Source organism: Neopsephotus bourkii, unplaced genomic scaffold (genome assembly GCF_033783945.1).
Source record: "Neopsephotus bourkii isolate Nb327-2 ecotype Australia unplaced genomic scaffold, CSIRO-AGI_Nbou_v1 NB_1624, whole genome shotgun sequence".
NCBI lineage: Eukaryota > Metazoa > Chordata > Aves > Psittaciformes > Psittacidae > Neopsephotus > Neopsephotus bourkii.
In genome coordinates, this window is record NW_026902099.1 from 11,812,422 (window position 1) to 11,838,070 (window position 25,649).

General features: G+C 42.0%; 2 protein-coding genes across 4 annotated transcripts; both read right to left on the reverse strand.

The window, feature by feature from the left end:
* Positions 1-655: 655 nt before the first annotated feature.
* Positions 656-6,582, reverse strand: LSMEM1 (leucine rich single-pass membrane protein 1). The gene is made up of 4 exons (XM_061373094.1): positions 5,682-6,582; positions 3,719-3,859; positions 2,819-2,956; positions 656-1,078 (listed from the first exon to the last, which is right to left on the reverse strand). Exons 2-4 carry the CDS (start codon positions 3,843-3,845, stop codon positions 870-872), a joined length of 474 nt encoding a protein of 157 aa, XP_061229078.1. The 5' UTR covers positions 3,846-3,859; positions 5,682-6,582; the 3' UTR covers positions 656-869.
* Positions 6,583-7,699: 1,117 nt separating this feature from the next.
* On the reverse strand, positions 7,700-19,469 carry IFRD1 (interferon related developmental regulator 1). Of its 3 annotated transcripts, XM_061373091.1 has the most exons (12): positions 19,137-19,469; positions 17,003-17,107; positions 16,030-16,111; positions 15,459-15,583; positions 15,008-15,165; positions 13,639-13,689; positions 13,360-13,538; positions 13,150-13,258; positions 11,483-11,617; positions 10,202-10,330; positions 9,154-9,249; positions 7,700-8,383 (listed from the first exon to the last, which is right to left on the reverse strand). In XM_061373091.1, exons 1-12 carry the CDS (start codon positions 19,180-19,182, stop codon positions 8,294-8,296), a joined length of 1,305 nt encoding a protein of 434 aa, XP_061229075.1. In that variant the 5' UTR covers positions 19,183-19,469; the 3' UTR covers positions 7,700-8,293. The 3 variants fall into 3 exon arrangements, with proteins under 3 accessions (XP_061229075.1, XP_061229076.1, XP_061229077.1); XM_061373092.1 differs by lacking the exon at positions 13,639-13,689; XM_061373093.1 differs by lacking the exon at positions 10,202-10,330.
* Positions 19,470-25,649: the final 6,180 nt, after the last annotated feature.

Genomic DNA, 25,649 nt, shown 5'->3' on the forward strand with positions numbered 1-25,649 from the left:
CTTTTACCCTCTGAGGTACTGCTCCATCTAAAAAACATGAAGGCACAGACCAGATTTTACCCGGCTGTTTTCTGGTAGTAGCCAACAGCAACTATAGGGAAGAGTACAAGAACATGTAGCATTTCCCCCATGTTGCTTTATAAAAACACTTGGTCTTCTCCAAGAAACTACCAGCAAATACTGATGACAGAATACTAGCATTGTTATGAGAGGGGTGTTCCCAGACTGAGTCCTCTAAACCTGTTTCCCATATAAGACAATATAATACACATGTTCAGCCCATAGAAATTTGGGAGGAATATGGCATGTTATGAAACACTTTGATTTATTCAAGTTTGTTTTCTCACAAAAGGAGTAGTAAGTCGATCTGTTTAGATGAACAGAAAGGAAAACCACCAAACTCCATGGCATAAATGGATTTATTTATAAGTTAAGGAATCTGAAGTTATCCTTAAATACAAATAATACAGAAGCAAACACAAAACTTGTTCAAAAAAACCCAAACAAACCAGGAGAATGACTAAGTGAACAAGGTCATACTGAAATTGTGTGAACAGAAATTACTATTTTCTGTGATCACTCACGTTTAAAGTAAAACTAAGCCCTTAGCCCTGCAATTTAGAATACACGGAGAATCTGGAACTCTTGCCCAAAATCATTGATAATCCATCATTTATTATAAATCATATGGTCTTAGTTGTCAACTCTACATTCATATGAAACAGGATAAAATCTGTTTTCTACTGTCTTTCATACATCTGGCTTTTCTAATGCTCCTGTGACCATGTCAGAATGTTTAAGTGACCCATGTGCCATATGTGAAAATAGCTTGAGTACATAAATACGCTGAATTTCATACCAAAGAAGATCTATTCTTCAGGGACTTTCAGCTCAGCATGGGCAAAGAGGTAACTGTGAAGATCAGGAGACTGTGTGAAGAGGTATCTCCCATTTTCCTTAATTCCTGATTGATTTAGATGCTTTAATATCATATTGTTAATTTTCTTAAGCTCTTCTATGTTCTTCTTTTCAGCTATTAGTCTGCTTGATATTTGGTCCATCTTGTTTCTAGTTTGAACTTGAAAAGGAAAATGTACCACATTAAATTGGCAACATTTAAGTCAAGAACACCATTACTCTCTCTTGCATTCCCACAGGAGTCTGTAGGGAATTATGATGAGTAAAAATATTAAACTGGAAAGCAACTGCAGGACGTAATGTTAAGAAGTTACGTTGCTTATTTAATTGCTTATTTTCTGGTTCATTCAGGTTAGTGCAGAGAAATAAAATCATATACAGCCCAGAAAAATGTTGCAGTCTTCAGGAGTATATCAATTTCGTTGCTATCCACAGGAATATGTCTTATTTAGGGGCTGCGGGGTGTTATTTGTGGGCAGCATGCATCTGTATTTTTCTAAAAGCAGAATTACTAAAACACACAGCAGACTGCAGCCACATCACTGGATTTCCTAATGCATTTAGATTAAAGAAGAAGTCTTGCAAATACTGGCATTTGGAGACCAGTTTCCCCTGGAACACCAGTATGCATAACCGCCATGTACGCTTCTGGAGCTATTTTTATTTTGGCCTTCTGAAGTTAACAAAATTTACCCATGTTTTGAAGCTTAAACTAGTAGTGCCAGTGGTAAACAAATCTGTCTATGGATAGCAAACATAATCTCAGATTATTTGTAACATAATCTGAAACACTACTGGAAATCAGTTTCAAAAACCTTAAGCCTACACCACCCTGAGCCCAAGCAAACTCCTTTAACCCTAGTAAGTAGCCTTTTCACTGTTACTTTACGAGTTTTCCACTAGAGGGGCACATTGCTCATTTTTCTATACTGGAGCTCCACTTTTAGCAGTTCCCCATTAAATAAATATGGAATTCGAGTATGGGGCGTTTACAATTATGCCATTTAAAATTTGCTTTGTGCTCTTTGTCTGATACTCTGTTCTTCAAGCTTATGTCCACAAGTTAAGGGTTACAATTTCCTATTCAAAAAGGAAAAGGAGGATTTTTGCTATACCCCAGTGAATCCCCTACTATAGGATAAAAGAAATCTTAATTTCACATGGATTCCAATTCATTGAAAATAAACTTGTAAGTTAAAAGAATGCATTTCATACTCTGTTCAATACCATTAGCCCAGAAAAGCCCAAGATGGCAAGGGCTCCATAAAGCAAGGTCACCTGTAGCCATGAGTTTAGCTAAGCCAGCCCGACCAGCCCAGCTGAAGCAGAACGGTAATTTCATCTGCAGACTCAATGCTGCATGCCAATTTTGATACATTTTATCAGGGTTTTTTTTGTTCTTATGTTTGACATTTTTGTAGTTCCAAACCAATTTCCAGTCAGTATTTAGCTGGCAACCTTCAGGTCCTTATGCAGGTAGCCTGATTTAAGTGTTAGCCTGGGTGTAATTCCAGTTGCAGTGAAATGACACCAGGACTGAGTTTTATTTGGAAAGGAATGGAAGGCATGTTGTCGAAGTATCTCACTGCCATACAGTCATCTTTAAAATTCAGTTTCCAGCCAGCATTTTTAGCAGCACAGTATAACCCTGCTGAGCTGAAATCTTGACAGCTGTTGAAGCTCAGAAAACCTTTTCACTAAGAAGAAAAGTGTGCATTCTAGCTCACAGAGCAGAGGCCTGTGGTTTTGGACCCAACACCAAGACCCATTACCTATATCCCGCCAAAGCCTTTGACCATGCAGATACAGCAGTAGAATGTTGCATGGTAGCATGACATATTTCAGCAGAGTTCTTCTAATTTGCCTTATATTTTCAAGAACCACTGTTTGGTTTACTTACTTATTATGAATATTACAAATGAAACAAGTGCCAGACTGATGATCAAAGTAAGAATGAAGGTGATGAAGAACAAACGCTGGTTTCTTATGTTGCTCCCTGACGTGTTTTCTTCAGTAGCACCAATGTTCTCTTCCTCATCTATTATGAGATGATAAATTATTTGGTGGTAAAGTTTGTTAAGGTTGGTTATGATAAACATGACAAAATGCTTCTAGATTCATGAAACAATGCAGAATGTATCATAATTCAAATATATTGTAGCTCTTACTGAGTTAAAATAGTCTGGTTGCCATGAGAAATCAAAGATAAAAGCCATATAAAACCAGTAGAAGTGTGAGAGCACATACCTGAAACTGTAAATAAAGAGACTCTGTGAATTAAAATGCTCGAAAGTCTCATGGAATATTTCAGATAACTGGTTTGGGTCCTTAGGAGTTGTGTCTTAAAAGAAGGAACAGTTTTTCCTCTGGTGTTTCTGTTGCCATGTGTGAATTTATTGCTTGTGACAATACTCACAGAGTTACAATGCAATTTATGTAGTAGGTGTTTATAGAGCATTACTAGAGACATTACCCTGCAAGGGATCACTCAATGAATCGCAGTTGAAATGGAAGGGAAGTTCATGCTTGACAGTGAATCCCTAGCTAAATGCAAGGATTTTCAAGAACCTGATAACTTAAATACTCAGCAGGAGCAGCTAAACAATTAATTTGATCTAAATTACACAATTTTCCATCTTCTTACATTTTTCAGTACAGAGCTTGACATACATATTGGCCTATTGGGCTGTTGACAGCAGTGATGCACAATAAGATCAGCCTTTTCAAATGTCATACATAACTCTTTTTGATGGCCTGTTGTATGTATAGAAAACCACAGAGCATCGCCTATTGTACATACCTAGCACATGTTGGGATCCATCTGGACAAACATTTAGTTTGTTTAGGTTGTTTAAGGAATCAACTACATAAAGTTTCCCTTCTTCCTGAGTATTGGGCAGGTTAATTTCCAAGGAAGGCCTCTCCATTGTATCTAAAAGAACTAATAATTAAAAAAGTAAATTAAAATATGGATATGGAAAATAACTGGTAACAGTTGGTGTCCTGTTCTAAGGAAATGATGAGCAGCCTTAACAACCTGTAAAATAAAGGGATTTGAAGGACCAGCATACTTCCTAGGTCTTGAAGGCAAGGGTAACTCAGTACATAGCACTTACTTATTCTGGGAGATCTTTGATGAGTATAATATTTCATTTCTGCATTGTGTTTGTGCATATGTGCATACTTACGCATACATATGTATGTGTGTGGAGAAGGAGAGAAACAGAAAAATCTCTCTGACAGATACCACCATTCATTTGACTTTAGTTATTTTGTTGCATAACCCTTTTGATCTGGTGTGTACTTGGTAGAATGTAGGGTGATATCCTGACTATAGTGAAAGCCACACCTTCAGTGACACTGCTGGGAAGGATGTCACTCAGGTCCTCTGCTTAGAATATCACTGTGAGTTATTATTTGTGAAAAATGGAGCAAAAACTAATCAAATACGGCTCTACTCCACATAGATGCTAGTTCTGGACAAATAAAGCCTGATGGAAAAGCCTTTTTTTCAGCCTAATACTGCTTGCTTTAAAAAAAACACTGGATGGTGCCTAATCAGCACTTCTCAGCAGAGTTTGGGTGCATGAACTCATTGAATGATTGTTTATGTAAATACAGTTCTGAAGGGAGATTATACATAGAGAAGAAGCAATACCTAAGCAGGCTCCTCTATGAATTGCATGCAATGTGACCAGCTTCCTGGTTAAAAACCTGAAGTTAGAGGAATAGCCCTGAGTGTTTAGGGAAAAGACCCACCTCCTTCCCTCATCAAACCAAATGTATAAGATTGTTTAATTCCCCCTGATTGGACCATACAGCCAAACTTCACTGAGCCTCACTAAGTCTTAATACTAAGTGCCTAAATCCTTCTGCAGTGGGTCTCATTTGCCTAATAGTGGAGACTGACAGGCCTATATTGTACACGTATTTCTGTTTAATAGTGTAGGAAAGATTACTGCTTAATCTTTTCCTCTGCTCAGAAGCGTTGCTGCAAAACACAGAGATAAGGTGGAAAGCTGGCACAGTAGTGGTTCCCCCTACTGAGAGTATGATTTTTAGGTGTCCAGCAGTAATTTCAGAACAGACCGTGTCCACTGCCCTTGCACTAGATTGCCACATGGTGCCAGGCAGCACCCTCTTTGCTGCCTCCCCACAAGCACATCAGTAGCCAGCTGCCGTCATTAGGAGCCCTGTGTTTCAACAATGGCGTGCTAGGAGTTATCACCTCATGGCACAGAGGCTTTTGGTTATTTTTAGCTTCCAAAGAGCAGTTGTTTCTCTTGGAAGTTCATTTTGATTAGTACCTCCCTGCAACTTGAGGGAGGACTCAGCAGCTAGAGTGGTAATAAACGTGAGTACCTTCATTAATATGTTTCTGCATTCTTTATTAATTATTTAAAACTGATTCCCTCACTGTGTGTGTAATCACAGTGAAGATGATAACCATTATTAATTCAACAAAGTTATATTACATTTGCTTGATTCTATTGACATGCCAAACAAAGGAGAGAGGATAGTTACTGTAGTCTTACTGGCCAAAAGTATTATTCTCCCAACAAACTGATCTACACACTGAGGTTTTGTGAGTTACTCTATCTCATACTTTAAACTTGCTTAAAGACTTTTTTCCCCATGTGACTTTTAAATTTCTTCTTAAGCTGTTCTGGTAAAATTAGAATAAGAACACACCAAAAATTCTTCACAGAAAAGAAGTAAAATCTAAAAGCAATTAAAAAGCAGGAGAGTGAAACATTACTTACAACATAACTACGTTCAGGTAATGTGCCAGTATGGAAGAGATCAGCCAGTGAAAATCACTCGAAGAACACTTGTTCTGCTGTTCTTTCTCTACTTTTAGAGCCATAGGAAGCTGTCAGCCCCAGCAGAACCCATGAAGGCAGCTAAGAAACAGCCTGTCCCTTTCCATCTATATTTAGACTTCATCTTGGCTAAGTATGCTGACTTCACAGTATTGATCTGTTTATAAAGGAATCAGCACATATACAGTTATTTTTATTATATTGGAATCATCATTATAATATCCTATCATGGAAAATGAGAAGGCTTGTTACTCATGATCAATATTTCACTAACCTTTTGGTTTATGATGCCTTTCCAAAACTCATTTGCTTACGCAGAAGAGTCATAGCTACCAGACCGTAGCTATGATTAACCAGTTTGCTATGCAGAAGTGTCGTATCTACAGTATTGCAGACATGAGTACATTAAAGGCATAGGCTAAAAAAACTCGGGGTATTTTCCTCCTCCTCCCCCACACCTTACCAATTCAAGTGGGAGAGTATTATGGGATGGACAAATTTGTACAATATTGCTAGCTGTTTAAAAATCAGATTCTGATGAGCTGCGTTGTGAGCACCGGTAACTGCTCCTTCGCAGACAGCTCCTGTGGTCACGTTTTTCTCTCTCTGACGTTGCCAAACGTGATGTTCCAGCACACTGCAATGACAGGCAGCTGACACTCATATGAAAGCATTACAGGTTGAAACAGTCCCATTCTGAAGTCATCCTCTACGTCTAGAATTTCGAGTCCTTTTAAGCTGACAAAGTATTTGACTCCCAGGAAACAAGAGGATCCATCTTCTGACTCACAGCTCCACAGCTGACAAGCTCTGCTGCTGCCTGGTCCAAGTAACAAGGACCCAGGTCTCTGCAGTCCAGAGGCAAAGTCTACAGAGCAGACAGGGCAGCAGAGGCGTCCCCCCCATCAGCCAGCCTTGGAAGCTGTCCTGGTCTCGGCAGTTGGCAGTGGCAGGGTAATGGGGGAAAGGGCAACCACGTGCTGGGCCACCAGCCAGAAGGGGCTGTGGAAAGCACTGGAAAACACTGCCAGGACAGGAAGCTATCAGAAGTGCTGCTTTACACGAGCAAAGGGTGCCAAAGGCAGTACCAGCAGCCAGGGCAGAGACCACCAGGCTTGTGGGAACACTTGGGCTGGGGAAACAAAAACAGCTTCATATAGCCCAGGGATCAGAAGTTACTTCTCTGCTTGCATGACGAATACTAACAGCACACATCAGTAACAGCAGAGACCTCAGCTGAAGGCCTTGTTATAATGTGTAGAGTCAGTTATGTAAGCCAAACACATTCATACATAATACATTATTTCAGTGAAAAAAAGGTTAGAAGGTACAGCTGATTGGCATGTATGGAGTTTCTGGAATAGCTTCTGCTATAATCAGAAACTTAAAAAAAAATCCCAAACCAAACCATCCTTATCAGAACAAGCAGCAATTTTTAGGGGGTGGGGTTGTTTTGGGGTGTGAGGTTCATTTCCTCTGCTGATAACTTGACTTACACTTTTAAGAATGTTTAACAAGCACTTTACTTACAGATCTTCTGGTTCAGAAGCTTCAGCTAGCTGGGATTTAGTGTCTTTATTACATTACAGCCCCCCGTCCCTATGACAAGACAGTTCTTGGGTATTGGCACATTTCAGTGTTCTAGAGCCATAAACCAAGGGTAGGAGTAGTTTTTAACATGTCAGAAGCAGGGCAGCTGGAATGACTCTGGTTAAGATAAGGGAGGTGTTGTGCAGTTCCAGAACTAAAAAACATTTCACCATGAGAAATGTGATGACAAGTCTACAGTAGGCTGTTGTGAAGACCCTGGCACCTTCAGAACTCAGCAAGGCAGCTACTACAGCATGGGGACTAACCCAACCACACTGCTGAATTGGCAAATAAACGCATCTGTTTCAACCTCTGGGTGTTGCTAGTGTTCACTTTTCATTCGTGCAGTAATCACTTTTACACAGAAAGCAAGCAACAAGAAACAATTTTATTCCAAAAATTAAAATTCTGATTTCAGAGCACAAGAATCTTGGGTTTATTTTACATTGAGGCAAGTATTTGTCATTTAGTACTTTACTGTAAGTGAAGGTACTGGAACTTCATAGGATAGTCACACTATGCAGAAATTTGTCTACCTTCTAGCCACAGGAGTTTAAAAAGTTACCAGATTAATTTCACACAAGCAAGTTCAACTTTTGAGCTTAGCACATTCTTACCAGAACACTCGGCCAATGAATTCATTTAGTTTGCCTTGATGTGAAGTAAGGAATCCCATCTGACACACAGCATTTGACTACAGTTGCTTACCCCACTGAACAGTTCAGCAACACCATATTCAGACTTTGGAGCAAGTTGCATCTAATTCAAGTGTTACAATGTACCCCTGCATCCCATCTATGTACAGTGTATATGCAACTAAGCAACAACATGCATTGTATTTACAGACTTTATACAACATCTCTGTGCACAAGTGCAAACTGACTACAGAAATAAAAAAAAAATCATTTAAAGGTTAAAAATACATTTCAATTATGAATATTGAAAGCCATGGAAAAGGAGATCTAGAAAAACTCCCCCACGTCTGCTCTTTTATCACGACATTTACTTCTAGCCTTTGTCCGAGCCTTGAATGCTGCAGAGTTGTACAAGTGCTACAAAATAAAAGGAAAACATTAATCACAGATATTAAAAAGCTTATGTACACTGTTTTTCATCTTAAGAAACACCTTGAAATAGTTTTTTATTAATCTTTGAACAAATTGGTAGGCCTTTTGAAATTTATAGTATAATATCTTTGTGCACCAAAGACAGATTCATTTCAATATATACACATTTAAAAGAAACTTGGATTGTATAAGAAAGCCTGAGCTAGGAGCAACCCTGAAGCTAGTCAGTGCTGAACATCACACACAGGCACAGTGTAGATTAAGTCTGCCCCCAGATTAAATTTGGCAGCACCATTTCACAAATGGTTCGTACAGGATAAGTACATTCACAACCAACAGAACAAAGCCATCATCATCCTGCCAGTGTCCCCTTCACACTGCGAAGTTTGGGACTGTCTTCATTAAGACTTGGTTTCTACAGCTTCCTGTTGGTCCCTGCCCAAAATCCTATGGCTTTCCTTAGAGCCCTAGTTGCACACGCACAGAGCATGAATCTGATACCAGTCAGCAGCCACATCAACCTCCAGACCTCCTTGGAAGAAAAAGCAGTAGCAGACACATGCTCAGTGGAAGAGCTAAAATAAGAGCTCAAAGACACCCACAAAAGCAAGGTTTGGCTTCATTCAGGATAATATAGAACACTTAAGTTCTAAAGTGACACCTTAAATATGACAGCTTCTCAACCACATGTCTGGAATACCATTTAATTCAGGAGAAATATATTAATGTATCAATATCAAAGTGCAAGCACCTACCCTTTCAAAACGAGATATCTTCATTGTTTTAAGAGTTGCAGCATCTACCATTACTGGTGGACCAAGCTCAAACACATTCCGAAGAAAGTCATTTGACTAAACAAGAAACACATCAAACAATCAGTATCTCCCCTGGTTATCAAGTCTCCAAAGATGACTACTGTTAAATATCAAGTATTACAGCAAGAAATTGCAGCAATTTGACACGTATCTTAGTAACTTTTGCAATTAAGCCAGGGAACACTTCCTCCTTTAATCAGAAAAAGGCTATGAACTACAACTGCCCTCTTGAGACAGAAACAGGTCATCCCCCCATGGATTTTTTTTGTCCTTGAAAACGAAGACACTGTTCTATGACACTGTCTATGCAAGATTAGGCAGCGGGACACAGATCTGTATGGTTTCACAACACAGCAATTTTAAAGTATCTGGCTGTAAATGTATTTTAAAGACTGAAGAAGCTGTCAAATACATGGGCTCCCTCAGTCACCTTGAAAGTCAGCTGGCACCGGACTGAAGATTTTAATCCCATGACTATCATAGCAATTTCAGTGCGTATACCCCAAGACACAATTCCTGTTTCTGTTACCTATCTGAACAGATGACTAGTGAACAAATAAGGACTTATTCTTTCCCTTCTGGAATGCTGTCATCATTGGGCTGCAAGTTGTGTTCATCGCTTTAGACTAAACCTTTGCATTCCTTTTTAGAGGCTTGACCAGGAAGGGTGGAGGCGTGCAGCTCTTTAACAGCCAGTCAACTACAGCACTGCTAAATGACAGCACAGATTCAGGAAAAACCCTGAGGCTAAGAAGGTATTCAGCTCGAATATCTTACTTCTTAGAGAAGTCTTCTAATTGCAAACCCACAGCACACTCAGGCTACAACTCAGAAAAAGCTCTCTCTAGTTCATTTTGTAAGTGCTGCCTTTTAACACTTCTAATGCAAATCTCATCATTCCACCAAATTCTACTCATGACTTCGTAATTCAGACTGAAGAAGCCAGACAGAGAACAACAGTCTGAGCATGCATCAAACAGCAGCTCACCTGCAAATGATACTGCATCCCCGATCCCAGAACATCCTTGAAGGTATCATAAGTTTGTTTTTTAACCCAGCAGTCAATATACATACGCTCAGGTCCAAACTTAACCATCTCTGTTGGAAAGTCACGCTCCTATCCAAAATTAAAGAAAACAACATACATAATTTTAATAACATTCAAAATAATACATGTATATAAACACTGTATTTATTCATAAACTGATGAGTTTAACCTGAAGTTAAATCTCATGTAAGACTTGAAGCTGACATTCTTCAAGTCAGAAAGCATTTTAAAGAAAGAACACTTGACTTTCATCTTTAAAGTGAGTTTTAAGAATTGGACTCCAGAATCTCCAGAAAAGCGAGTTCTGAGTTCAGCAGTGACCTTGAAGTCTGTGTGTAAAATTAATTTAGTCCCCACTTTTCAGGTGCTGTGAGCTACATTTGTGACAATGGAATGTAACAAGTGCTAACAAGTGACTCGGACTCTTCTACAGGTAGATCTCAAAAGTGACTCCGAATCTCTTCAAAGCCTTCTCTTTAGCTTCCGAGAGGTCAACTGTTCTGAATGTCAACTAGCATTTAGTTGGTCTTACCGATACAACTATGTAAGAAGCAATTATCTGACAAGGAAAAAAAACAAAAATCTAATGAGAGGTGTAAAATAACAACCCACTGAAGTGACAGAAATTTGACAGTTCAGTGAAGCCTCTAAGACACGTCGCTAACCAGAAATTTTGAAAGTCCTGCTTTGCATATTGTTCTCTTAATTTGGATATGGAAAGCCAAAAGATTACAGCACGACAATTAGGACAATGACAGTCCACCTTTCCCAGGCCCTCTTTCTTCAGCCCCTGACAGGTGCCAGTTGGAAATGTATTTTACTACCAAGCTGTTTTTTGTTTATTATGCACAGGAGTTCAGTAGCAGATTTTAGAATGAACCTTTTCACAGAATTCAGGACACAGATTTGGATGTCCTACGAAGTCTTCTATGAAAAACAAATCTGCTCATGGAATAAAATAAGAATTTAGTATTTACAGTACAATGTTTAACCTTCTTGAAAGAAACATGGAGTCAAGCTTGAAGCAAAATAAAAACTTCCATGACATATAACTACTTTTTTAGAAACACGGAATAAAGTAAGTAATCAGAATTTGAAGTATCATTTAAAATAATTTGTTCCTGTTGCTCTATTTATTCTATTTAATAATAAAATCATTTTCATTAGATTGTACACTGCACAGTTAAGATCCAGACACTTAAAGCAAGACAAAAGAATCACCTCAACAGCTCGTAGCACATCTCTGAAAACAGATCGCTGCTTTCTCTTATCTACTTTGGCTCGGTGCTTGTTTCCATCAGTAGCCAGAGCTCTTAGTTTTTCTGTTAGAAGTTCCATGTCTTCATAAAAGAAATCCTAGTGAAAGAAAAAAAACCATAAGAAAACACTTCAGCTTCTGGCCTCAACATCTTCCCCTGCAAATAGGAAAATGGATCTCTCCAAATTCTAGGCACCTAGATCTCTACAACATGTTACTTCGTTATTTAAAGAGACGGTGATGGCACTAACTTCCTGCTGTTCCATTTGCAGTACTTAAGCCAGTAAGAACAAAGTCACAGCATCCACTTTACCAAGTAGGCCACCACCAAGCTCTATCCTGGTAGCCAGAGCCACATGAAACAGTACAGCTCCTTCAAGTGTTGTGTATAGTGATTTTTTATTTTAATCTGAATGTTGTCATGTCTATTGACCAGGCTGAGTTTACTGCATGCTTTTTGAAATAAACTGGTCAGAGGCAAAACACAGTAAGCATTTGTAATCTGTGGTGATTGTTAAGGATCCAAAGAGAATATTTTGCAATGATTAGAGGTATTTCCTCAATGGAACCCAAGATATTTTTGGTGAATGCAAGTCCCATTTATTAACGCATTTTAAGGTTTTAGTTACTTGCAGTCAGTGTGACCAAATAACGGATCAGTTTCCATCTCTTTTATTTTTGTTACCTTTCAAAGTTGCTTCCATAGCCAAGAGAACCAAATCCCTGCTGTCTGCAATTGTACACAGATCTCAGCATATTGTTTCAGATTATGCAGTGTTAAGCGTGTCACATATCCTGACTCAAATGAGCTATCATTTCACTTTGCACAGTGCTCTGGCAAAATCAGACTTGTTCAAGCTAGAAGCCATTCAGGCAACTCTCTCACACTGTGCCATGGGAGTAAGTAGAAGCTGTTTCCTTCACTGCTGACAATAAAACAGTTCGAAAATCAGCAAGACATATTGAAGAATGTAAAGGCACGTTTAGCCATGCGACTCCTTTAAATATCTTCCCCCTTATAGTCCCAACTGACTAAAATTGTCACAAATGCTATGAAACCATCATGCAATACTATTTCTGCCTTTCAAGGTACCTAAATAAGAATACTGAAAACACAATACTGGAAGTCAACATGATTTCTACTGAAGAATATATTTTTAGCTGTGAGTGCAGAACTGTGCAGGTTTTGAATCACTGGAACTTGACTGCCCAAGTATCTAATGAGTTTTAGACTGGAATGTGCCAGGGCTTTTGTTTGCTTGGGGTTTTTGTGGTTTTTTGTTGTTTGTTTTGTTGTTTTTGGTTTGGTTTTTTTTGTTACTTTTCTTAAAAGCTGGCACTGGATTTAAATTTTAAAGCTTACATACTGCATTTCTAATTGCTCTTCAGTACTGTTTGATGTGTTTTGTTATACTGGTCCTGTTTTGCAATGTGGAAATAGGTATAAAAATGCTAGCTAAATAGCTGTGAAACACTGCTATACCCACTTAGATTTGGGCAGCCTCACTATAAAGAACGTAAACAAGCGAATTATCTGCCACTTGTTGAAATCTGGGGTGCTATGCAACACAGGTTAAGTAATATGCCTTATCATCAGTGCAAGAAAACGGAGCTGCTGACATCTACTTACAGCATCTGTTTCGCGTGCTAGTTCAAACAGAAGGGCTAGTGTTTCTCCAGCAGCTATTCTCATGTTGAGATCATCACAAGACAGCAGACTTGGAAGTTTATGCAAGTGCCTAAGGACAAAGTCACATTTCATTAAGATGTAAGTTTTGTTGACCCTGCTTCACTGCATATAAAGTCATTCCAAATTTTGTTTCCCAGGATAGACACTCACATTTCAATTTTCTTCTTCACTTCATTCATTGGACAAATGGTCAACAACAGTGTCCACGCTAAGAGAGCACTGATGTGAAGCACAGTGTTATGTGTACTTGATACACCATTAGTGTCTCTATCTCTCTGATAGGCCTTTGTGAAGATGTTTTCCAGGCACTCCATAGTAGAGTACAGCTCCTGAACAGCAGAAAAAAACATAACAGCAATGGTTTAAGATTCACACATTTTCATACTGTCAATGCATTAAGAAGAAAACCAAAAAAGTATTAATCCTCACCGTAATGTCATCAGTGACAATGAAACAGCAAATCCCCAAGCAGGTAGCACACTAGACACAAAAGAAAAAAGAGTCAGAATTTGACATTAACCTTACTGTTGACAAAACTTTGACCTTTGAAATTTAACATCCAGAGTAACCGAAACTTGAGATTAAGACCTTAGCAGAGTACAAGTCTTCAACACTGTGTAATTCAGCCTCTTTGCAGTAGTTAGCTCGTACTTCCTGTCTACTCTCAGGATGGTTTTACAACAGATGCTACTCACAAGCCTTTACTTTTCATGCTGGTTTAGTTAATATAATTTACATAAAGCAATATGTAGCACTCCTTTCACCCAATTATTTTAAATCCCACTAGGATCAAGCTAGCAGAAATTATGTTGATAATTAGTAATGAACACATTTATTCACATCTGTGTGAAAGTACTTTCCCTTCTCTGCTCTCTCTTATAATTAAATGGCATGAAAACACTGGACTCCAAGAGCCATTCCTGGAAATTTCCAAATATTGTTGAGAGGTCCCACTTATCTCTTCCCCATCCCCCATATTCTACTCTGTGTCCTCCTACAAAGAGTAAGACAAAAGTGTTTGAAAGTGATGTTTGCACTAACCACACAGGACTCAAAACTACACTTGAAACAGGAGAAGCTTCAATAGCTTTTGTTTGCTTGCAAAAATAACTGCTGTTGAACTAAGACTTCCTTCTCTTCCAGCTGATAGTATCTATTGTAACACAGCTTGAGTACAACAGAATTAGCCAGCTATATAATAATAAAGGCAAACTGGAGAGTATTACTTATAACTCTGAAGTTTAAGAAAATATTAGCAAGAGCTTTAGACTGTCTTCAGTCAATATTTCAAGTATACCGCTGATGCACAGGTGAGATGACTGGGCAAAATACTTCGGTAGGACAAATGTATCAAATTACTTCTAGATATGCTATATGTAATTTTATCATATGTAAATATATTTGCATAAGTAACATTCCTCTGCAGTTAAAGAAGTTAAAATTAATACAAGAAGGATATAACAGTCAGTGGAAAAACTTTTTTTTTCTCCTATAGGCCTTCAACATCAGCCCCCAGAACTGCAGTAAGGAGACTGCAACATAGTGAGTGCAGACACTTGACACAAAAGTACTAGATCTAACAGCTCTTTAATGAAATTCCTAGGTTGAAGAAGAGGATGACGTTCAACCTTTACGTGGGACTTCCTAAGTCAGTGAGAACTGCTATGGCTCATTCAGAGCATATTTCAACATTCTGAGTTTGCACTTGTGTAACAGCCTTTAGTCTGGATTACACAACAGTGAGCTGATCAAAAACTGCCCTCTGTCCCTGCCTGGCAAATAAACATTTCATACTTACAGCCTGCCTGGCTTGTATGCTTGCTGTTCCATCACAGACAATCTTCTTTAGAACTGGACCAAGGGTCTTAAAAATCTCTTCACTTTCAATTCCTGACCCCATCTGCACACACAGAAGACATGCCAGGCCAGCAGCTGCACACTGTTCATCACTCTTACCTAGAGATTAACATACTACGATGAGTGATCTCCTGCATTGCTTCCATCCTTTAACCCTTTAAAAATAATAGTCTGAAAACTTGCAAAACAAAATGCAGAAGCCAACAGACAGAAGATAAGTTAATTTTCTAGGTGGTGTAAAATGTGACATCTAAATGAAGAAAAAGGACTGTTACATAACTAAATTATTAAGCACTCTAAAGTACTAGAGAAGCCTCACAGCCTTGATTCCTTTGAAACAATGAGCTATTTCATAAGGATTATTGCCTTCTAATAACAAGCATGTTAATTACCTTTCTTTATGCAGCGTTCAATACTATCAGTTAGTGTCATTCTCCTTTCCATGATAAATTCAGATAGGATTTTAGAAGAAAAAGCATTTTTCAGGCTTTCAAGAGCTGCTTGTCTTGTCTTTGCACTGTTAGAAGAGAAAAGAAAGACATCCTGAAATCAGCACACATCAGTTAAAGCTCAGCCTTTGTTTTTTATGGTAGTTTCTTCTATTGGATACAGTCAAATACAGTAACCCACAGAAGCACCATCAAGTATTACATGCTATGAATTGCCTCTTCCTCAAAGATAAAGAGACTTAAGATTGGAGAGAGAATTCACAACAGTATACTAGGCTAGAAATAAAAGTCCCTCTACTTCAAGCTATTAGGAAAGGGAAGTCTGACTCTCCCTTATCCAAAAACTCTGGAGGGAAAAAGGTCTTTTCAGATCCAGAAGAAAAGCAAGTCCTCCCCAGCATGAAATAATTGTCATTTCAGTAAGCATATAAAGAACTTTGATGCATATTTCCCTTATCACAATCAGAGGAAACCAGTAAGCAATATATAAATGTTTCTTCAAAGCATACTATACCTCTTGTCCAATGTAAGATCAATAAATCCCTTCAATTTGTATTCTAAGTCTTCTTGAGTGGCTTCTTCATCAATTTCAGGCCCTAATCCAGAGAAAATAATTTAGTTCTACACATTTTATTAGTGGACAAAGTAGTATCCAACAGCTAATATTTTTAATACTAATAAAAAAAGCAGTTCCACATAGGCAATAACTACAGAATGGTGTTATACCTACAACAAACTGCCCCTTAAAATAATTTCATAAAAATTGATCTATTGATACATCTGTGGTGTTTCTATAGATGCTTCTTAGGTGTGCCAGGAATGAACAAGGAAGCTAATCAGCTCTTACATAATTTGTTACAACTGAAACCATCAGCCAACCCTGTCAGCAACACATTTTCATGCAATACACTCCACCTACCCCTGAAACAGAGTGGGGTGTTCACTGTTGATAGTAAGTACTCCCTAAGCAGCCTGTCCCATCTGCCATCGCTTCAGATGCCTCTGCAACAGCAGCTTAGTTAAGAGCAGCAAGTATTCACAGTGAAGCCTCCCTGCCTTACGCTACTGTTGGAGGCTTCCAGGTCCCTTCCTCCCAAAAAATGACATAACAGCAGCCCAGGCTGCAGACATGGTAGAAGACAAAGCATAAATCTAGTTCAAAACAGGCAAATCTTTCCATCTCAAATTCTTCTGCAGTTCTTACACCTCAACTATGTGTTATGAAAATCAATGCCTTATAATTCACCTGAAAATTCTTACTGTCTCCAAAAGTTAGTCTTGTGTAATTTTAACAGAAAAAAGCCTAACAGTTTCAGGAGAGGCTCATGAAACCTGGAGTACATGCTTGCCAAACAAAAACAACAACCATTAAATTAACAATCATGCCATTACTGTGCTACTGCTACTTACAGTCTAGTACATAAACTGCTAAGTCAATTAAGATTTTATGGTTTGAACAGACGAATAGATATAAAAGAAAAACATACCATCCTCAGTGAAGCTAGCAGGATCACTGAAGCCACTGCAGTGGCTCATAGTTTCAATTGAAGCATCTTCATCACTAAAAGGCTGCACACTTCTGGGCTGACCGCCTTAAGGAAAGATAAACACAATAGTTTGGTCATTTTTTCACATGGAAAAGGCATATCTAAATACCAAAAGTAGAATTCAACCCTCCCAACAGACTCACTCTCCCTGACCCATTCATGGAAAGCACATATTCTTCCTCTGATGGTTCTCTCACTCCCACCTGACCTGAAGATTTAGTTGGCTCTGTTCTGGAAGATCATTTTCAATGTATTGGTAGAACTCCTAACTCTAGATTTAGGATCCTTCTACAATCAACTTCAAGTTAATGCAATTCCCTGTGACTGTGCTTTAAAAAACAGCTCTATATTAATTTAACTGTTAGGAAAAGCTACGTAAAAATTGGTATATAATCTTATTTTTCAATTTAAAGAGACTTCAGGCCAGGGTAAGTTATACATTACCCAGTTCACTGCAGAATTTATGTGATTAAGTGTAGTATGTGCAGGATAAGCAACGTCCAACCCTATATCCAGCTGAATTGCAAATACAAGCAAGAGCATCAAATGCTTCAACAGGAGAGAAAAGTTTTCCCCTCTCAGGTCCAAGAAGGCCTCAGTTCTCAGTAACTTCTCTCCTTTTAAATAAAGCGGTATTATTTTTACCCATGCTCATCTCTACAACTTTTCATACCTGTATCTTATTGTTACAAGATTAAGAATTGGAGGAGTTCAACCGGAGAACACTGTAATTTCAACCGCTGTCCTAGCCTAGTCCTTAACTTTCATCTACTAAGGTTGATTAGCAAACTAGTTTCACTGCGATTTCTCCAACAGCTCCTAAATGCCATTTACAAACCCTAGGATCCTGCTCTTCCACCTATTTTTTGTGGTTCAAATTATTCTGAATTATTTAACAAGGCACTGCAAAGTGCTTGCCAGCTTCGGGCAGGTTTCCTGACTACCAAAACCCCTCAAAGCCCCATTTTCATCCAGCCAGAATCAACCTCAAGTTGATCACTCCCCAAGTTAAATTTGTACTCTAGAGGTTTTGCAGCTCTTAGCCATAAACCACCTACATGTACCACTGATCATAACCTTTGATGCTTCCTGTAGTTACAAAGGAAAACACTAGCCAATGCATGGCTGAAGAAACCTGTAAGCCCAGAGCCCTGGCATGGCCACTTACCGGTTTCCAGCCCTTCAAAAACTAAAACAAAAGCAGCTGCAGAAAGACCCAGTGAACTGCTCATTTCTGGAACATTTGATACTAGAAATACATTCTGATCACAGCTATGGTAAGCTAAAGTGAAAGTTCTCGCCAACCCCACAAAACCTTTGTTTTGCCCTGGCATCAGCACCCTGGCCGCATGGACTGCAGACTGTATGAACACTGTTTCTTTTATAATATCCTCTTTCAGGCTAAGAAAATGTGTTGTTTTGTTTGTTGCTTTTAAGGACCCTGCAGCCTTTCAGAGCACAATACTCTGACATGCAGCCACACCAGGGACACCGGAATGACAGCACCAGCTGTCCCCCCGCCCCGGAAGGGCCCACGCTGCCGGCGGTGCAGCAACGCTGACTTCGAAGGCTGTGTGTGCCGAGGACGCACTCCAGACCCCCGCGCGCCCGGCCTCCCTGTCCGCAGCCCGGCTCCCCGGGCTGCCCTAGGGCCGCCGGCCACGCAGCACCCGCGACCGCGGTGCGGTCGGGAGGCCCCGGCGGGCCCGGCGCCGGCCGTTGTCCTCAGAGCGCCGTTGGCCGCCGCCTCCCCAGGGCCGCCCGCGCTGCCGGGCGCATGCGCGCAGGCGGCGTGAGGTGGCGGTTTCGGGGTCGGCTCCTGTCACCCCGGCGGCGCCGCCCGGCCCGTGCCGTGCTACAGCTCCGTCGCACCCAGCGGCCGCGCCCGTCCGTCCGCTGGTCCTGTACGGAGCCGGGGAGCAGCCGGCCAAGGCGGCCCATCCGGCCGCGGCCCCTCACTCCGGCGAAGGCCGCCTCCCTTCCCCCGACTGCGGCCACGGGAAACGGTGGGTGAACTCCCCGCCCGGCAAGGCCGCCTTTCCCGAGCCCCCACCCGCGGCTCGGCCACACTCACCGGCCCCGCGCTGGTGGTTGCTCCCCCGCTTCTTAGGCTTAGGCATGGTCGCAGCGGCGTTCAGCTCGGCTCCCGCGGCCCCTCTCCGGGTCTCCGTGTCTCTGCTCCCCCCCGCCCGGGAATCAGCGATAATCAGCCGATAGAAGAGCAGGATCGCTTTTTACTCCAACGCCTCTGCGAGGTTGACTTCGCGGTCCGGGGCAGCGGGGGTGATTGGCGAAAGCAGGCGGAGGACGAACCGGCGGCGAAGGCAGAAATCCCCGTGGAGGCCCGTGAGCGGAGTCGATGCATCTTTCTCCTCTCAGACACCCGGGGCTAAAGGCGCGGAGCGGGCGCCGGCTCCACTTTTATAGCCGGCCGCGATGCGGGGGCGGGGCCACGAGGCGCGCCGTTGCCTCCACCAATGGCTGGGCGTTGCGACACGCGCGGGTGACTCGTTGCGTGAGACCGTGACGGAGCCGCGCTGCTGCCCAGTGGCGGGATGGGGACGTCATTGGCGCTTGGCGCACCACGCCGCAGTGCATGCTGGGAGCGGCGGGGTTGGCAGCCAGCCCACGGGTGTGGGGGGGCGGCGGTGGTAGTAGTAGCAGTGCGGCCCGGCCTGTCCTGCCCTGGTCCGGTCCTGTCCGCCGGTGCTGTGCCGCGGCTTTGGGATCTGTTAGCGGCCTCCGCAGCCCACACCGAGCTCGGTGACGCTTCGGGGTGGGAGGATGGCTTCGGGGGCAAGCGCTGGGCAGAAGGCGGTGCGATTGCGTGTCCCCGTGGGCGTCTGGAGTACCGCGCTGTCTCCTGGGCGGGGGATGCCAGGGCGGGATAGATAGAGGATCGCGTTGTGCCCCTCCGGATCCGTACGTGCCTGTCTGTTGAGCCGGGCCTCTCGCCGTGTCCGGCGGTGGCAGCGGGCACTGTTGAATCGGTTTGTCAGAGGGAGCACTGTAGGGGTACGGGGCTGCCTCGGCGCTGGTCGCGGTGTACGGCTCTTGGGAAGTGCCGTCAGGAGTCGGCTGCGCCCCCCTTGTTTCAGAACGCACGGGACTGAGCTGATCAGCGCACAGCAGGTTTTCTTCCACGCACATAAACGGGTTTTGTTGTCATGTTTGTATTAGTTACATCTTCAGTGTAGAGACTGGTACTTCAAGTCTAAGTGGTTTCATTTTTAATGCAAAATTGATTTTTTTTACTGTTTTACAATCTGCAAATAAAAATAACATCCCTATTAATCGAAAAGAGATTTGTTTGTAACATTTCTGAAATGTGAATGTTTATGAATTGTTACTGGTGGGCCACAAGTACTGTGGTGTTGATCAGAGGGAAGACAACTTTGCAGAACACGCTGGAAAGCTACATAAGACTTAACAGCAATTACACTGAATTCTTTTGCATACAAAATACATTTACACTGACATCCAGGAACGTGAACTTTCATAAGAATTCTATATAAACACTACATGAAAAATGAAGGAAACGGGGTTTAATGACCTGTTTGTGAATGCTGAGTAAGGAAACACTAGTAGTGTTTACTGTGGAAGCAGTTGACTGTAATACACATGGGCACTGGTGGAGCTCAGCGCTTTGCATTGCTGTAGAGTAAGAGCCTCCTGATGAACAGTTCACTGAGCATGGGAGAGTCGAGTTGCTGAAAAGGTCTAGCCAGTTCTAGCATCCTAGTGAAGAGCCGAAAAGAGACAGAAGTCAGTCCATACCATGTGTATAGGGCAACACATGGATGTCTCAAAGCCACTGGGTTTTCTTTATGATGAAATGTTAAAGCAGAGGACAGCCTTCCAGATAAGCAGGTGGAGGACTTGCAGTTAGATACAGAAGGCATAACTGTACCCTTTGGTACACAAGTTATTAATACAGGGAACCGTGCTGGGTAGTCTACACCACCTAACAGCAGCCAAGCAAACTTACACGGTGGGAGTATTTGCAGTACAAGATACCAATACCATTTTAGTGAGGTCAGCCATGTCCTAACCATTTCCTGTGTGCTGGCTCTCTTAATGCATAGATTAATGGCAGAGGTGCAGGCTATCTGGCCTGGACTGACTGAACTGCAGTCGTTTCCTTCATGCTTGTAGCCCCATCTCACAGAAGTGCTGTTTGAGGCTGTTGGTGAGGAATTAGATTTAATGCTGAACTCCTTTGCAGGTGTGACAGTCTGAGCAATGTGCAGAACTGTGCACACACATGTGGTAGTCCAGGTGTCCTATAGTGGGCAGGTGCAACAGCCACAGTACTAATTCATGGTGGAATTGGAAGAACTGGAAGTACAAAGCTTCTCCTGTGAAGATGAGGAAAAGGAGCTGGGCTTGTTCAGCCTGGAAAAGAGAAGTCTCTGGGGAGACCTTACAGCAGCCTTCCAGTAACTAATGGAGGCATACAAGAAACCAAGAGGAGGACTTTTCACAAGGGCATTTAGTGACAGGACAAGGGGGAATGGCTTTAAATTGACACAGCATGGACTTATATCAGATATAGGGAAGAAGTTCTTTGCAGTGAGAGTGGTGAGACACTGGAACAGGTTGCCCCAAGAAGCTGTGGCTGCCCTGTCCCTGGCAGTGTTTAGGACCAGGTCAGATGGGGCTTGGAGCAACCTGGTCTAGTGGAAGGTGTCCCTGCCCATGGCAGGGGGTTGGAACTGGATGAGATGTAAGGTCCTTTCCAACCCAAACCATGATTCTATGGAGAGATGTCACCAGGACAGGTGGAGATAAAGCCCTGGAGGAGAGAATGTTGCAGGTAAGGTGGAAAAAGCAACTGCCAAAGCACAGAAAGGTGTTGCCAGACTTGGACAACCAAAATAAATTATAAAAGGTGACCAGAGAAGTCATGACTGCTTCGGATATGTGACCACTTTGAATTTCACTTGGTGCCTTGGGTTCAGCAGTAGCAGTAATTTTTCTCCTTCTTAGTAGCTGGTGCAGTGCTATGGTTTTGACTTTCAGCCTGGGAACGGTGCTGATAACACTGATGGCTTTAGTTGTTGCTCAGTAATGTTTACTCTGACCAAGGACTTTGTGAGTCTCATGCTCTGCCAGGGAGGAGGGGAAGTCTGGAGGAAGCAGAGACAGGACACCTGACCCAAACTAGCCAAAGAGGTATTCCATACCACAGCGCGTCATGCCCAGTATATAAACTGGGGGCAGTTACCCAGAAGTGCTAGATCACTGCTCAGGTCAGGCTGGGTATCAGTTGGCGGGTGGTGAGCGGTTGTATTCTCTTCCCTTGTTATTTCCCTTATCATTATTATTGATGGTGGTAGCAGTAGTGGTTTGTGTTATATCTTAGTTACTGGACTATTCTTATCTCAACCCGTGGGAGTTATATTCTTTCCATTCTCCTCCCCATCCCTCTGGGAGCAGGGGGGAAGGAATTGAGGGGAGTGAGTGAGCGGCTGCTTGGTTCTGGGTTGCTGGCTGGGCTTAAACCACGACACTTGGGCTTCTGAAATACACAGTCTCCAGGTTGCTCAGATTCCCTAGCTATCTGACCAAGAGATCAGTGAGATTGCACAAGAGTTGCATATCACTGCTTAGTTTTGCCATCTCTCTGTGACAGACTCCTTGTCTCACTTGCTGACTTCTTGCCCACTATCATGATTTATACTACTGGTGGGAATGCATGGCACCAGTAGGGTGGCTCAAGACACCTTTCTAACAAAAATCTGTGGTTAAAAGAAGAGTAACGTGATGCTGGCAATCTGTGTAACTGTTGTCTGGCTTATGTCGGTCAGGGGAGCCACAATCCCACTGGCACCAATGATAACGGATGTAGATGAGAAGTGGCATCCTTCAAAGAAACAAGTTTCAAGAAGTGGCAAGTCAAGCTGGGAACAGAGTGTCACAACGAGGCAGGCATGGCAGTGGCTTCCCTACTAAGCCAGAGAAGCCCCAAAGCACCAAACAAAAATAGAAAAGCGGGTCTGGTGGTGGTTACAAGTTTCGGCTAAGAGTACAGATAGCCAGCAGTGATCCAAGTGACCATAGTGGCAAGGAGGTCTGAGGTGAAGCCAGGAAGGCAAGTGAGCAAGTTAGGGTCAGAATCAGGTTCAGTTATGATATCGGCGCCAGCCAGCCACCAGTCTGGTCATCACTGGAAAAGCCCACAGTGATGGGAAGGATCTGAGATCATCACAGATGGGTCAGGATCTGTACCAGCACACACAGGGGCTGGCACAGGCATATCTGTAATATCACTCAGGCAAGGGCCGGGGGAGAGTGCTTCAGTGTAAGTGCAGCTTCTGACCAATGTAAGCTGCTCTTGCTTCTTAGAGCTTTCTCATGCAGCTGATCCAAGGCCACATGGCTGCACTATGGCAGGGCTGCCTTCGAGCACAGCCAGCTTCCTGCTAACAGAGGCCCCAAGAAAAGATCTAATGAAGAACTTCAGCAAAGAGGGACATGCGTATGTGACTGACTCAGTAGATGTGGCTTAGCAAGTATTTGTGTGTCAGAGTTTATTGTAAAGACATGTAAACCATCATCATTTACAAACAATTGGAAGCATAGCCAGATGTACTCTGTTTACACAATGAGAGTCAGAAATGAGGGAATTACATGGATCCTTGATTCATGTGGGTATTTTTTCTTCCTCTTTAGACATGACACTTCTGCTGTCTTTGCAGACAAAATCCTTTGGATTTTCTTCTTTCTGCTGCTCCTTAGGATACAACTCTCTTCAGACACAGAAGAGAATCCCAGGCTCATGCTGGTTGCCCTGTATTGCATGGTCAAGTTTCTCACAATCATAAAAGATCTCAGCACCAAGAAAGAGTCCAAAGCTTGGAAGATGGGCTATGCTAAAGCAATCCCTGCACAAACACTCGATAACACCTGTGCTTCTAGTGGCCTATCAGGACTGACAGGCCTTCAGAGTGTGAACTTGTTAGCAGTGGTGTGGTCCTCACTCTGGAACACTTCATGCTGTAAATACTGTCAGTATCAATGTGTAGCCTCACTGCCCAAAATAAATCTGCCCATAACAAATTAACAGCCACAGCCCTCTTCCATTCTGGCTGTAGTTGCTACAGAGGTATACACTTGGTTGGGGTTTTACTCAGCCCTGTAGGTAAAGGCAACTCATTCGTTTCCTCTGCACCTGGACTTGTATCTGGGGAGAAGGACTAAGATGGAAAGCTTATGTCAGGTCTTCACTGTGAAGGTGCTTAGATGGATGCATGTATTTCCAGGCATACATGATGATGTATCCAATCAGTTCTTACAGGGTGATTAATGACATTTCTGAGATAGCTATTGATTTTTTTTATTGGACAACAGTAAGACACAAACTTCAAATAAACATACAGAGAGGAAAGCCAAGAGCTGCAGCTTTTTCCCTTTGACTGCTGGAACTCATATTGGAGGGCTAAGCAGTTCCCACTATAATATTTCAGGGGCATTACATTGCAACAAAAGTTGTACAGCATAAAGATTGGAGGTCCTTTCAGTTTTCTTACATCATTTACCTCTCTTCTTCTTACTTATACTTTGGAAGCCTGACCAGTTGTGATTCAAGTACACCCAAGAACCCCAAGTTCAAAACAAATAATTTTATTTAAAAAATGTGAGAGCATTTTTTTTAATTCTTTTTTTTATTTTATAAATGTTGTAGGAGGCTCACTATTAGAGTCACTATTATTAGAGCCCAAGAAAGTTTTGTCTTAGCTGAAGGAGTAACTGCAGACACTGAGGAAAGCTCTTGGTGCCTACAGCTGGCTGTGAAGCTCAGAGCTTTAAGGTGATGTGAAAGCAGCCCATACAGGTTTCCCTTATTTCAGTAGCCCTCAGTGTATGGGCATGCAGAAGACATTTTGAAGGGAAAAGACAGCAATCTGGAAAGTTCAATTATATACAGTGAGCGGATGGATTTAACAAGCCTGCCTGCTGAGACAGAGGCATGACCATGCAAATCAGCTACGTGGTTAATGGTCACACATACCAACCTTTCAATGCCCTACATAAAGTCATGTTTATGCAATATACACAGTGCTAGAAGAATATATTGTACTCCGCACATGAAAAGAATGATGGCTGATGCTTTTTCATATTTACAATCCTCTTTAAATGACTGATTTCTGCAGTACAACGTATGCGGGCTTCATCAAACACTGTATATTTTATGCAGCTGAGCACATCCTCAGTCACAGACCACCCTGACTTTTTATGGCAGGGGAGTTCAGCTGCATTCATACTTCAGATATTTTGGTTGATTTTATCCATATTGTACTGACACCTCCTTTTCTTGAGGCAGATCCTTTGTTCCATATTCATGACTTATTCATGCCAAAACTGCTTGGATCTCAGTGAGAATTTTTCCTGGTAAGTCATGAAGAAACAATGCATACTTAAGCTCTCTGGTACATATGCCATTATTAATTTCATGTCTAAATTTGGCTGCCTGAACTTCGACTGTAACTGTCGATAGCAACTGACCACAAACATTATCCCTAACATTAACAGCATTACAGAGCAACTGTGCCCCCATGGAAAAAGAAAGATGAGTCTCTTTGTC

Coding starts and splice junctions, on each gene's coding strand:
- LSMEM1 (XM_061373094.1), bottom strand. CDS start 3,845: ATGGAGAGGCCTTCCTTGGAAATTAACCTGCCCAATACTCAGGAAGAA. Junction 2,957..3,718: donor TGGATCCCAACATGTGCTAG/GTATGTACAATA, acceptor ATCTCATAATAG/ATGAGGAAGAGAACATTGGT. Junction 1,079..2,818: donor ATTTGTAATATTCATAATAA/GTAAGTAAACCA, acceptor TTCCTTTTCAAG/TTCAAACTAGAAACAAGATG.
- IFRD1 (XM_061373091.1), bottom strand. CDS start 19,182: ATGCCTAAGCCTAAGAAGCGGGGGAGCAACCACCAGCGCGGGGCCG. Junction 15,166..15,458: donor TGAACGCTGCATAAAGAAAG/GTAATTAACATG, acceptor GTTAATCTCTAG/GTAAGAGTGATGAACAGTGT. Junction 13,690..15,007: donor GCATACAAGCCAGGCAGGCT/GTAAGTATGAAA, acceptor TTTTGTGTCTAG/TGTGCTACCTGCTTGGGGAT.